This window comes from Python bivittatus, unplaced genomic scaffold (assembly GCF_059951505.1).
Source record: "Python bivittatus isolate LINGU-HERP-01145 unplaced genomic scaffold, Pbiv_v1 ctg000280_np1212, whole genome shotgun sequence".
Lineage (NCBI taxonomy): Eukaryota > Metazoa > Chordata > Lepidosauria > Squamata > Pythonidae > Python > Python bivittatus.
Window position 1 is genome coordinate 216,534 of NW_028277066.1, and position 14,260 is coordinate 230,793.

The following is a 14,260-nucleotide window of genomic DNA, read 5'->3' on the forward strand; positions in this document are numbered from 1 at the left end:
AAAGATACTTTGGGCCCAGTGCTGCAAAAAAGTTTGCGGCTGGAAACAGGGTGTTGCCTCCTGTTTTAATGACAAACCCTGAGACCTTCAGGACACCCATAACTCGCCTTCGAGGCTGGCTGCTGTAGTTTCAAGAATCGCTGCGAGCAGACCTCCGGATTCATGCTCTGAAGCTGGTCCTCCTTGTGATGTCACAGCGTCCCAGCCAGGCCCGTCCACCCTTGCCTGGACTCACCAGGCTACCAACCAAGTGATGCCCAAATCATGGCAAGGAGGGGGAGAAGAGGAGAAGACCGTGCAGGGGAAGGGGGATGTTAATCCTGGCTCCTCTCAAAACGCTAAACCCACGACAGCAAGTCGTAATTCTGCTGACGTGACAAGGTGGAGCGTACGCCGTCTATGGCTTAACGTGACAGCCTAGCTTGTACAAGGAGCCCAAAACAGCAGCTGGGTTCCACCATGCAGCCTAGGCTATCAGTGAAAGTAAAAAGATCTCTGAAGAGCAACAAACCTGCACATATTACTAGGTGTAAAAACACGTCCAACCCCTAACTCAGGAGGCTGCCAGCGATGAACGGTGTGGGCACTTTGTACAGCGCTAGACGGATTCCATTCCTGGTTGGTCATTTTTTTAAATGCACACGGCATTACTGAATATCAGGACCCCCACCCACCCTCCCCCAATTTTTATTCCAGATCACAGTGCATCATAAGGAATAGCCTGATTTTTCCCCCTACACCAATACTTATTACGGTAATCATATTTTGCGCACTCTTACAGAACAGGCCCAGGCACTCTTGGAGGTCAGGTTTTAAAGTGCAAAAGATTCTGTCAATAAATAGTGCCCCCCTGGCTTTTTCAGAAACGGCTTCCGTTTGCCAAAGCCTTTCCGCTGAAGACAGCCGGTTCTGCCCCCCTCCACCCGGCCCAACTTTTGAAGGGAGCAAGGGGACCAGGTGGGGAGAAGACAGACTTGAACCCCAAAACAAACATACCAAGTGGGGGATACAGTCGAAAAACGGCAGAGGTTCTATTCCGGCAAGCCCTGTTTTCAGGAGTTCGGCAGTTTGTAATCCAAGTCATCTGAAGCAGGCCAGGTTCGGGGAGGGTCGATCTGTGGGAGGCCAGTGATTCCCTTAATTGTGGCACAAGTCGCCATCCTCTTGAAGGGCTGTCTGTGGGGGATATGCTTGGTGAAAACAGTTTGGTTTCTGCAGTTCTGTTTCTGTTGCATGCAACTTTGGGGGTTTTGCTTTTGCTCCACCTATTCATGCACAGAGTGGAAAAAGGAATTGCAACCCGACGAATCACAACTCTGGTTGGAAGTACATCCACTATCGCCCGCCTTCCACCCCTCACGTCCCTGCTGGATCCCAGTAATGCAGGCGGGACTGGAAGAGGAACCTGCATTTCCCCTGGAGAATATGCAGTCAACCTGCTTTTTGGGTTACATGGTACCCTACAACGATCCTTCTGTGCTCTTGCAGCACCAGGTTCAATTTTGCAACGCACCCCTCTATCTTGTGGCATTCTTCACCCCTCCGTTTCTTCCTGGTATGCCCGATGCTGAAATGCCAGCAGTTGGCCACCTCTGATCTCCTCATTGATCGGGGCTCGACTGAGGCTGTGTGTGAGGCACTGAGCGGTTCTCTGCCGTCACCACGGCTCTGCCGCCGACGTGGCCTCCAATCAGCAGAGAGACGGCGCCTTCCACGTGGCCAGTAGCTGCCAGAGCTATCACAGACTCTTCTGTTGGGAAGCCCATCCTCTGCAGTTGCTGGAGCCTAAGAAGGGGGCAAAGAGAAGGAGGCAGCATCGGTGTCAGAGGCCAGACAGGCAGATTGCAACCTCTTCCCAGGGTAGCGGAGAGCGCCATAGGGGACGGATGGGTGATGGGTCGCTCCTGGTCTTCCATCTTCTGGCAGGCAAGGTGCAGAGACCCGCCAGCAGGTGGATCTGCCGATGCTCAACAAAGGCAGTGTAACTGTGATGGAGTGGAATTGTGAAGACCAGGCTCAGGGAGATAAACATTTTCTTAGCTCGCCAGAACAGCGTGGGAAGAACAAGAGGATGAGACTGGCACCTCCCTGAGGAATTCATACTGTTGTGGCTGGAGGACTTTGGGAACTGGGGTTTTAGTCTGGGAAGATTCTTGCTAGAAGTTGTAGCTAATAAACAGCTGAACTGAATTAGCACTGTCTCTTGGAGTTCCTTAGGCTAGGCCTGACATCAATCTGTTTAGTCTGGGAAGATTGATGTCAGGCCTAGCCCAAGGAACTCCAAGAGACAGTGCTAATTCAGTTCAGCTATGTTTATTAGCTACAACCTCTAGCAAGAATCTTCCCAGACTAAAACCCCAGTTCCCAAAGTCCTCCAGCCACAACAGTGTGAATTCCTCAGGGAGGTGCCAGTCTCATCCTCTTGATCCTCCCACGCTCTTCTGGGGAGCTAAGAAAACATTTGTCTCCCTGAGCTTGACCTTCATAATTCCATTCCATCACAGTAACCGCTGCAGCGCCCCCCCCCCCCGGGATCCCCATCTTAACATTACTCAAAAAGCATTAAAGGCCTTTCCTAGCGACAGTCAAGAGAATTAACCTTACAGCAAAATACTACTGTACTGAAAAGAGCCAGGTGCAGCTAGGAAAAAACACAAAATGCTCAAGCAAATGTAATCATGAACCATGTCAATGATGCTCAAGATCTTTCAAAAGTAGGTCTGCTTCAGATAACAAGACCAAGCTCTCCTGGACCAGGCCAAGAGATCCATCCTGCCCAGGATTCTGTCCTTTCAGAAAGCCCATAAGTAGGGCATGAAGGTAGAAGCCTTATCTTGTTTGTTCCCACCATTTTGCACTTACAGGTATACTGCTCCTACAGCTGGAGGTTCTACTCAGCTCTGCCCACCTGGTTTCTCCCAAGGACTTACCGGAGGGAAGAGACAGAAGATTTGGGCAGCTTCACTTCTTCTTCACCTATATCTTGCAGAGAGGCCTGGATTCCCGCTTGTATTAGCTCTTCCTCCGTTGGGAAGGCGAAGAAAGGCATGTCCGAAGCCCCGGGGAGGGCTGAGAAGGGTTGCAGAGAGGTAGAAGGAAACAACAGCTGGGATTCCTGGGCTGCGCTTCCATCTGTCCAAGATGGGGAAGGGGGTACCTGGATAGCGACCATCCCTGCCAAGTTGGGTGGGAACATCTCCTGAGCAGGAATCCTGCAGGCCAAGAGGGCAAAGTGAGTCAAACTGGACAAACTGCCTGTGAGGTTGTGAACTGTGCAACCTGGGATTGCCACAAGGCCGAACTACAATCCCCCAACGCCCCAGTGGTAAACAGCAAGGGGTGTTGGGAATTGTAGTCCAGCAATCGTGGAAGGCAGTGGGTTCCCAACTCTTCTGCACCCAGAAATGTGATGCGTGAACACACAATGGAGGAGGTTCATCTCTGCAAGCCTCAGCGCAGTTGGTTCTGTGTCGCCATTGGGTTTTGCCTCTGAGCATCCCAGAAACACCTGACTGCACGGTGGATGAGATGACTCTTTTTCTGATCCATCTGGGCTGAGGAAGACCTCTTTGGAAGGAGCATCACAGGATCTCCCTCACCTGCCTACTTCAGCACATATCCAGACTGCCCTTCACCCCGAGGTTGATCAAAATACCCAGTGGGAAAGAGGGGATGATGCAAAGTCTAGGGCAATGCTTCCCAACCTCAGCAACTTTAGGAAGCATGGACTTCAATTCCCGAAATTCAGGCTGCCTGGGGAATTCTGGGGGCTGAAGTCCACGTATCTCAAAGTTCCCCAGGTAGGGGAGAGCAAATTTCTCCACGTAGTTCCAAAGATACCTTTCCTTTCTGGCTGTGGTCGGGAGGGTGCTGGATGCCAAGGGCCTGACGAAGTGAGGAAGAAAGCATCTGATGTGGCTCCAGCGTGGGATCCCGTCCCACAGTCTTTCCAGGCATCTCTTGGATAGTCCCAAGGAGAACGATGTCCCAGCACAGTCTGAGGTGTTAAGGAGAATCCTGCTTTGCTTGAGAAAACCAGGTTGGTCAACAGCGACTGCAGAGGCAGCAGTTAACAGGAGCTCAGGACCCATTGCTCTGGGCAGAATGGGAAGCGATGCTTTGCCACGTCAAGGGGCAGGGACCATACAACGGCTGCCATGCCCGCAGTGGGCATATGCATGTTGCACGCCCATGTGTGTGCTCCTAGTCCTTTGGATTCTTGATAGGCAGGACACGTATTTAAAACAGAAACTCATTTTATTAACCTGCTGCATCTCTTAAAGCCACCAAATTGGTTACAACTGCCCCCTCCTCGCTTTTCACCTACGATATTCTGCAATACACATTTAAACTGCTCCAACGTTTCCCAATCTGGTGACCACCAGATGTGTTGAGTGAAACCCCTCACTGTTCAGACTGGGGATGATGGGCATTGTAGGGAGTGCTGGAGAAGTCTCGATTTATTCTGATTTATTTATCAACCCATATGTCACCTCTATCACCAAAGTAACTCTTGGTGGTTTCCATGAATGGTGAACAACAGACTTTTCAAAGAGAGATTCCCTTCCGAAACCACCCAATGCAATTAGCAAATTTGATTCTGTCAGATTTGGACCCAATAAATCCAAGAAAATTTCTAATTTGCTGCAAAAAGCAACTGTACCACTTCCAGGCCTAATTTACATGGTTGATCTCACTGTTCCTAGGGATCTCCAGAGGCTGGATGCTCAAATTAATTAAATTCAATTAATTTGTGTTCAGATTAACTATGGATGCATTATGCTCCTCTTGACCACTGGATTAAATCTAACATTCTTTCTTTTCTGAATACAGGTAGTTCTTGCTTAATAGCCACTTGATCAGTGCCCATTCGAAGTTACAACGGCGCTGAACAAGGGAACTTACGACCAGTCCTCAAAGTTGCAGCCACTGCAACATCCCTACAGTCACATGATTGTGATTCAGGCACTTGGCAACTGGCCCAGAATTACGACAGTCGCAGTGACCTGCAGTCATGTGATTGCCATTTGTGACCTTCACAGCAGGCTTCCAACAAGCAAAGTCAATGGGGAAGCTGGCAGGAAGTCAAAAGTCGCAGTCATGTGATGTCTCATTTAATGACTGGTGATTAACTTAAGAATAGCAGCTGGAAGTGCCAGAACTGCCATTATAAGTCGGTGTGGTCACATGATTTTCCACTTTATGACCATGCCACTTACCAACAGAATTCCAGGTCCCAATTACCATAGTTAAGCAAGGACTACTGTATGCTCACACTCTCTCTCTGTCTCTCTCTCTCTACACACACACACACAGGCACGCACACAGAGCCCACAAGGGTATATCAGTTGTACTGGTGACATTTTCCCCCTTGGATACAAAAGCCCACAAAGGGTGCTGGCAAATGTGGGGCCCCTCCATCTCTTATAGCTCTTGAAAAAAAAAAATTGTTTTTCCTTTACCAAAGAAATCATCAACAAATCCCTTTAAAATTTTGGAGGGCTGCCAATGAGTTGGGGACCCTATGGGTCACCAAGTGGCCTTTCTCTTCCAGTATCCCACCCTCAAAGCCCACCTTCTTGGAAAGGATACAGGCTAGACCTGTGAGCAGCCCAGAGAGGTGCAGGAGGAAGGGAGAACGGGGGGACAGGATCTCCCCAAGCCCGAAGAGCAATCCAGCCAACAGAGCCACGGAGAACCACCCCGAGCGCCTTCCGTGGCACCCCAGCAGAGCCAGGTGGACAGGGATGTAGCCACTGACGGCGGCGTGCGGTTCAGCTCCCCAGAGTCCAGCAAGGAGGAGGTACAGCAGGGCTGAGAGGGCAGCGCCCAGCCCGGCGGCCTGGAGGTAGCCAAGGGTGCCTTGCTGCAGCTCTCGGTGCCAGCCCAGCAGCGGGAAGAAGAGCAAGCTGGTGGCAAGGAGGGGGGCGTTGGCGTGGCACAGGCAGTAAGTCACCAGGCGGAAGGCTGCAAGAGAAGAGTCACTCTTATGCCAGTGATAACGCCACATTTTAGGTGCCCCGTGGCCCCTGAAGTAGATTATGGTTAATTACAAATACAATCCAACGGAAGCCCAAAAGAAATCAGTAAGACTCCAGAGCAATTAAGTATTTATAAGCAGGCACGAGTATTTTATGCTGGGTATGCGCATCACGCTAAGCCACAATGGGATCTGCATGATGCAGGCTTGGTGTGACTGGTGGATCCAGCCCCTGCCTCTGCCACTCGTTCACCAAACCGGTTAATACAAATGATGGCTTAGCAAGGTTCGTATCAGCAACCTAGCTATTGGAAGGCATAACCAAGCTTAGGGCTTCGTGTTATGGATAAAGGCAGCGGCTGCAGCTTGTCCAACAAGGGGTGGTGAAAACTACCCATATCTTAGGCTGCAGCCATAATATGGTTTGCAATGTGTGAACTCAACCAATGACATCTTATTTTCTGGGTTATGCTTCCCGCGTGTCCCTCTTACTCCATAACTGCACATTTGGAAATGCAAAGACATTCATTTGGTGAGAAAAGAAACAGTGGGATGACCAGGATCTTCCATGGAAAGCAAAATCCTGAAAAGCCACAGAAATTAAACGGATCTCCCCTGAGCTGGCAGCCCCGATGTATGAGACACCCATCATCCCCAGCCAGCCTGCACTAGCAGTAATTCAAGGCACCGAGTGAGGAAAGTCCTCTAGCCCAACCGTGGAGGTTTCAAAGAGGGAGACTAACCTTGAAAAGGGCTGGTTAGCAAGCCGGGCGATAAAATGAAGCTTTCTTCTACCCCCGTCACCCAGAAGAGGCCGAGAAGCAGCATCAAGATAGAGGAAGCGAGCGGGGGATGCCGGACCCACCTCAGCCTCTGGATTAGCATGCCCCTAAGAGAAGAGAGGGCTACGTTAATGGACCGGTGCAGTTCAGCCACTTGTTCAGCTTTTAATTCTCAAGAAACCTGATAAAATCGATGCTGCCACAGAGGGATTAAGGGCCCCAGTCAGAAATAATCTCGGTCCCACAGAGGACAAGGACAGTTTGGGCTCATCACCGCTGCTCCCAGTTCAAACAACCAGGAGATACTTTAATTTTCTGAGTAAATATCAGAAGTTCAACCCTGCAGCCTGGGCTGGAATCGTTATTCTCGTATGAAGCGTCCTTATCAGCTACGCTGCCTCAAGACAGAAGCTGCAACCCAGCAATTTACGGGTTTTTAACCATCCAATGATGCCGGGGCAGAAGAGGAATTTTCGCAGTGAATAGCGCACTTCAGCCTGCACGCTCCCAACCGTCCGCTACAATAATTATCCAGACGATAAACATGGAAGAGCAATGAAAAGGTGGCTATAATGCACCTTTGCATACAGCTGAATTCTATGCAAGGGAGGACCGCTGCCTTGGACCGCTGGCTTCGCTTAGCTGCAGTGGATGGTCGGCTGTGGGGTCTGCAGCAAACTGCGATGACGCCAAAATGACAACGCGCATGTTATTATATAAGCATGGCAATTATGCACGGATGCAAGCACATCGTATTTGCATGATTACATCTCTGCATATGTGTTTTCGCCCCCTCCTGCAGAGGCCCATGCTGGACAAGGCCTTAGCTGGCTTTGACTAATCTCAGAAAGTTTAATTAGGGTTGGACCTGGTTAGGACTTAGGGTGATCCCCAGGATAGGAGATGACCAGGAACGCACAGGACTGTAGGTTAGACAGGGAAATCAATTCAGCTCACTCTGTTCACTATTTTGACCATGGGTTGTAATGAACAAAATGTAATTTAAAAAAAAATCACATAAGGCAGCAATGGCAAAAACTGTGTGCACTGTTGCCAAAGTAATCAACAGGAGCTGAGTTGGTCTTCAGGAAGTCTTTATTTATTTACTAAATTTTTGATTACGTGCCATCCAGTCAGGGTTGACTCTTAGCAACCACACAGGTAGATTTTATCATCAGTCATTTAATATCTTCTATCCGTGGGGTTTTCTTGGTAAAAATACAGGAATGGTTTACCATGGCCTTCTCCCACACTGTATGTGTTGATGACTCTGCTATTGTCGCTAAAGTGGTCATGGGTTTCCAGCATCTTCCTATCTCGCTGCTGCCCCACAGAGGGGCCTGCTTGCTTTAGCTGGGTGGCTGGGATGACCTTCACACCTTGGATGAACCCCTGCTGGGAATATCTACTCTTGGCCTACACTCCTGACGTCCTTCTATCATTCCTCCCAGGAGCACTCTCCGCCACAATCGCACTGAAGCAGCACACCAGGACTTGGGGGGGGGGATTGAATTTTTACCCTGCCTTTATATTTGGTCAAGCCAAGGTGGCGTACATCTCCAATGCTCCTGCCTCATATCTTCCCCACAACAACCCTGTGAGGAGGGTTGGGCTGAGAGAGAGAGACTGGCTCAAAGTCACCCAGCTGGCTTTCACACCTATGGGAGGATTAGAAGTCACAGTCTCCTGGTTTCTAGCCCAGCATTTTAGCCACTACACCAGACAGTGTCCCTCTACATCCTTAGAGGTACCAAATTCTCTGTAAGACTGCCCTCCACGTATGAATTAATGGTCTCCAGAAGTTCTCACTGTCTCATCACTACTAAAACACAGATCCACCCATACAAGCAGATTTGCAGTAGGTTCTAAATAAACACAACATTTGCTCGGCAGAAGGCATCATCGCTCAGTTGTGGAAACTGCCATAGATGTAGAGCGACGGTTGCAATTTCTGAAAATACAAATGAAACAAGTTTTAAAAAATAGAAAGTTCAGATAGGAAGGTAGGTACCTAAAAGATGAACTCAAGGGTTTGGCTGCACCAGCTGAAAAAGGCCACACACCAGAAGGCACTGAAGAAATCAAGACATTTCTGGAAGAGGTTTTCGACCTGTAAAAGGTGAAATGTGACATCAGGTCCCCATGTTCAAAAGCAGTCTATTTGCAACAGGTACAGGGTGGGAAGAACTGCTTGGGAATTCCCAGAAAGCTAGATTAAGCACATCCGGTTCTTATCAATTTTCCAAGCTGCATCTGAGTCTTATCATTCCCCCCCCCGCCTGCAATTAAAATCTCCAAATGTCTCCCGGACGCCCCACCTGCTCTTGGCTTTGCAGCTGTCCACTCTGGGACTTCCCCTTTCTGCAGCGCTCCGTGCCCAGGGCCCAGGCAGAGTTGCTTGCAAACAGCGGGAGACCCCTCCCCTTTTATTTCTTTCACCCCGCTCGGGAATGGCTGCCCCAGCCTGGCTGGCAGCTCACTGGCTTGGAGAGGGCAAGCCTGCAGCCATTTTGGGCATGCCAGCAGCTCTTGCGGGCAGGCCCGGCCTGCACATGTTGGAATGGCCAGGGAGCGTCGCTAAAGAGGAAGCGGGCCAGAAGATGCTTGGGGGAGAGTCCCGGAAAACGAGGCCAGCTTTTCAATGCCCAGCCTTTGCTGGTGGCGGCAAAGATCCTGTCGGACCCCCCTCTTGGGGTGGGGGTAGTTTGGGGTGGGGTGTATCCTTTATCTTCTCCCCCCCCCCCCGAGCCTGTAATTCTCTACTTCCTTGTTGGCTTTCTACAGTCCCACAAGCAGAACATTAAATTTGCTCAACATTAAATTCCCTTGAGTTCATTGGAGTTTCTCGTAAGAAGGGCCTGCTACCTCTGCAATCTCAGACCGCAATCTGAGGCTCATTTATGGAGGAAGAAGGTGGCCCCAGTGAACTCCGAACAATTTATTTCTAAAGAGCCAAACAGAGGATTCTGAAAGCGGAACTGCCCTGTGTTTTGCAACACAACCAGCCAAGAAGCCGGGTTCACTCATTATTGCTAAGCTATGATGGGTTTGACCATGGCTGGCTGGATTCACACCATGTGCTAAGCCAGACTCAGATAAATCACATCTATGCTACTGTCTTTAAAGTAACTGATGCCTTGGTGTTTTTTAAGCTGCTGTGAATCACAACCAGCTTCATCAGAGCGAGCCGTCGTGCCTAATTAAGGGTGCTCCCTGATTAAAAGCATCTTCAGCAATTAACTTCACAAATTACTGACGAAAAGCAACAAGCAACTTTGAGGAAAAAATAGTTCTAAAGAAAAACACGTACCGTTTAAAGATAGTGCCTGATTTATCACAGCCATAAAAAAAAAAATCCTGTTCCAACACAGGAGTAAATGTCTTTTTCACCAGTCTGCATGTTTTGAAATAAGAGCATCCTGATTCTTCTTAAGTCCACGCTGCTGTTCTTAATCACACACTGTAGTAAGCCATGGTTTACTGAATTAACTGTGATACCTGTTTTGCACATCACACTAAGCTACCAGCAAATCAATCAATGCAAACCCAGGTAGGCTTTTAGTCTTCTCTCTTGTAATGTCTCAGCCAGGTAATTCAAAATGATTCTACTCACCAGTTTGACTGATCAAGCCTGGAGCTCAGTGGAACCATTTTGAATTACCTGGGCAAGACATTTCAAGAGAGAAGGCTAAGAGCCTACCTGGGTTTGCAAACAGAGTTTCAACACTCTTGATGCTCTGGAGCAGTGTTTCTCAACCTTGGCAACTTTAAGAGGTGCGGGCTTCAACTTCCAGAATTCCCCAGCTAGCATGGAAGCTGAAGTCCACACCTCTTAAAGCATGCTGGCTGGGGAATTCTGGGAGTTGAAGCCCACACCTCTTAAAGTTGTCAAGGTTGAGAAACACTGTCCTTGGGGAATGGTTCCATGGTGGTCCTGCTCTGCCTACAGAGCTTCATGATGGCCTTATGAAGGATCCCCATCTACATGGGGTTTTCAAGTCCCAGAGATGGGGGGGCTAGAAGCAAAGGGCTGGTGCCCACCACCTCAAATGTGGGGTGAAATGAAGGAGGGGGGAAGAGAGACAAAGGCTAGGCTCGAATTTCTTGATGAAAGATGTTTGCACATTCGAGAGAAGCAGGTCAGGAATCAAGCACCACAAAGCCTATTGGAATTCTACTGTTGTAGGGTACCATAACAGAATCTTGAACGCCTTCCAGGATTTCTTTCCCACCCATTTTATAACAAACAGAATCAAGGCGGGGTTATTCTGAGTCTCTTTCTCACCCTCTCCATCTTTCCAGGGCAGAGATTTCAATGAGGTCTCCTTTATCTGCTAACGGCATTTACGTTCCTTCACGATCTCTGCCTCCCTCTGCAGCAGGCGAGCTTAACCTGCAGCTGCCCCAAGACATAGCTTGCGATTTTCACTTTCCATCCCACTCAGGAGAGACTGTTATCACGCAGGGATCTGGGCACTGGGGAAATTGGAAATGGTGGGAGCTTTGCCATCCCAGCTGGTGACTGAGAGGGGTGAAGTGGCATCAGGACTGGTGGGTCTTGCCCCTGGGCAGCCATGGGTCCTAGGCTTAACAAAGGGCAGAGAAGAGAACCGGGCAATGCCAGGAAATGGCATCATCTCTCAAACCCTGCTGAAAAAGACCTGCCCCATCCATTTGGGCTCAGAGCTCGGTGATCTTTCTCCTCTTCCCCGAAGGAAATGGAAGAGACTTGAAATCTCCCAAGCTCTTCCTCTTGTGCTCACTTGCGTCCTGGAGGCTCCCCAGGTTCGTGATGTGGCGTCTGGGGACCCAGCTGAAGTAGTCTCCCAGTGAGCGCCCACGCAGAGCAGAGCAGCCACTTTGGGAGGGCAGAAAGCAAACCAACCAAAGTCCTGCCTGTTACAAAAGCTGCGGGATGTTTGCACCTCCGTGAGTTTTTGCTTCTCCCTAGAGCCAGGGCTGCAGATTGCTGGTACTCCCTTCCATTCAGGTGTGCGTTTACCTGCAGGACTATTCTACCTTTCATCGGTGCTGGAACAAATGCATAGTACAGCTTTAAGATTTTATACATCCACTCGGGCTGAGTTTGTACAACACCCTAAACTAGCTTACAATGGGGTTGGCTAGGTTGTGGATCAGCACAACGTCTTGGTATATAATGAGCAGCAAGCCACTGTGTTAAGCGTGACATGGTTGATTTGCTTGAGCATAACAAGTTATGGAGCACAGTCATTATGCTTTGTTAACCCGGCTTTAGAAGTTATTGTGTGAAAACAGCCTTGAAGAGGTATTACCTGACGGTCTCTCTGAAGAGCAATATATAAATTCCTACAATTAATACCTATAACATTAGCTGTACACACACTATCCTGTGAATACGCCATTGAATACTGTGGGATTTACTTTGGAGTCAACACATACTATATGGGGGCTGCAGTGTTTGTCCGGAAACATCTCTTCCCAGGTCTTAGCTGCAGTTCTACTGTGGCTATACAGAGCACTCTCCGTGTTCCCACGGACATGTGGTCTTTTTTCCAACTACCACCCAGTCTAAGAAGAAAAGGGAGCAATTCAACTACTCAGACCTGGAATCTTATCCACATTTATTTAAGAATTAATTATTTTGAGCAGCATGACTTACTTCCAAGTAAACATGCATAACAACCATGGCTGCATTTGCATAACATATTAACCTGGTTATCGAATTCACTTGTTTTTTGGTATACAGGGGGTCCCCAGTTTAAGGACAAGTTCTGTTCCCAAGGTCTGTCCTTAAGTCGAATTTGTAGGTAAGCCAGAACAGTATTGTATAACCCTGTATAAGTAGTATTGGGTAATGAACTCTAACCATTGTGTATTTAACTCGAACCATTGTGCATGTAACTCAAATGTTGTTAAAATAGGCTCTGTTCTTAACTATGGGTCATCCTTAAACTGGGTGTTCTTAACCCGGGGACTCCCTGTACATTATTCATGAATAAACTAACCAAATCGGCTGAGTTCACACAACTCAAAAACCCATCAAAAACCCAGCAAACATTAACCCCAGCCTAGCACACTGCAGATGTAGCCCCAAGGTGCTTAGCTGTGTGAATGTGGTCAAGGAGCCAGCTCTTTTTCCGTTTATTTTCCTTAGGGCTGTCAGCTACTAGATTAAGCCCCTGCCTTTTAATGAAATAACTGGCTTGATTTTAATCAGTACCTGCATTTGTAATAAAAAATGTCCATATCTTCAAGATCCTGAGATACAGAAGGAAGTAGTAAGTAACAACAATGTATAACTAGGTTCTGTCCCTAAATGGAAAGCAACTAGCATCACTTTCTCTCATGTGGAGTCTACAAATTCCTGTTATCTCAAGCTCACATGCAATTGGTGAGCACCGATCCATTTTGCTCACCGCATAAGTGCGGTCCACCTCTTGTAACTACTATCATGACTCTTACCTGCGTCAACCCTTGAAGACTGCACAGAAGCAACAAGATTTTTTTTTAAATTTAAGACACTAATTTTCACTGGCTTTTCCTTTATTTTGTTTTAGAGGAGGCTACTAAAAGCCCATTTTGTCCAGGATGACTTTAAACATAAATGCATTTTCCCATTTTTTCCTTTGTTGGTGGGTTTACCTGTTAACCCATAAATTGACCACATGGGCTATGTTCACATAACATGCAAGGCAAAAAATGGTTTGTAGTTTAGCAATGTCAAATACCCAATCATGACATAATTCTAAATCTTAAACACTGCAAGTTAAGTGACTTGTTTAACCCAAAAGGCAGTTCAATAAATACATTTCCAAGCATATACAAATTAATAGATATCCTGGTTATTCCCTCCATGGGTTTAAAGTTCTGTCTTCCAATGTTCATCTTTCAACAACAGTCTTATAAGGTAGGCTGGGCTGAGAGTAAGCAACCTCTAACCTCCAAATGAACTTCTATGGCCATGTGTGAATTTACCACTGGACCTTTCCAGCTGGGCTGGACTACAGCTCCCATACACTTTACCATTGTATCCTTGGCTGGGGTTGATGGGAGTTGAAATCCAAAGCCAGGTACTGAGGAAGGGACCAAGTTGCCTGCCCTGCCCTCCCCATTATATCATCGCGGCTAAGCTGTACAAATTGAATAGAATAAAAGTAAATTATAACTCATTCCATCATCCCCTACAGCCTAACCCAGCTCCTTTGCAGACACCTCCACGCTTTCCGACCCCTCCGCCTCTTGCGCGAGGATCCCTAGAAGGGCCCAGATGGTACCATTCTACTTCTGGTACGGGGGGGGAAGAGCGGAAGGAAAGATCCCCAGCACCACCCTGCCCTCCCGCTGCCCACGCCGACTTCCTCTCCGTCTTACCTTTCCCTCGTCTTTGTGGCTCTATTTTATTTTTCTGAAGAGAAGCGCAGGAACGGGAGGAAGCAGGCGCCCGTGGAGACCCCCTCCTCTCCGCCGTGCGGTGGTAGCGGCCTGTGCTGGGAAAGCCTTGCGCCTGCGCAGTCGC

The 14,260-nt window shown here is 48.4% G+C and overlaps 1 protein-coding gene across 4 annotated transcripts; it reads right to left on the minus strand.

Moving 5' to 3' along the window:
• Positions 1-688: 688 nt before the first annotated feature.
• On the minus strand, positions 689-14,253 carry RHBDD3 (rhomboid domain containing 3). 4 transcript variants are annotated; one of them, XR_015796588.1, is made up of 8 exons: positions 9,081-9,304; positions 8,774-8,872; positions 6,724-6,869; positions 5,593-5,967; positions 3,841-3,997; positions 2,931-3,212; positions 1,514-1,785; positions 689-1,176 (listed from the first exon to the last, which is right to left on the minus strand). XR_015796588.1 is itself a non-coding variant. In XM_025175079.2 (7 exons), the coding sequence occupies exons 3-7, from the start codon at positions 6,863-6,865 to the stop codon at positions 1,602-1,604; spliced, it is 1,140 nt and encodes a 379-aa protein (XP_025030847.1). In that variant the 5' UTR covers positions 6,866-6,869; positions 8,774-8,872; positions 14,116-14,253; the 3' UTR covers positions 690-1,601. The 4 variants fall into 4 exon arrangements, 2 of the variants coding, with proteins under 2 accessions (XP_025030847.1, XP_007441372.1); XR_015796587.1 differs by having other exon boundaries at positions 689-1,265; XM_025175079.2 differs by lacking the exon at positions 9,081-9,304 and adding an exon at positions 14,116-14,253 and having other exon boundaries at positions 690-1,785.
• Positions 14,254-14,260: the final 7 nt, after the last annotated feature.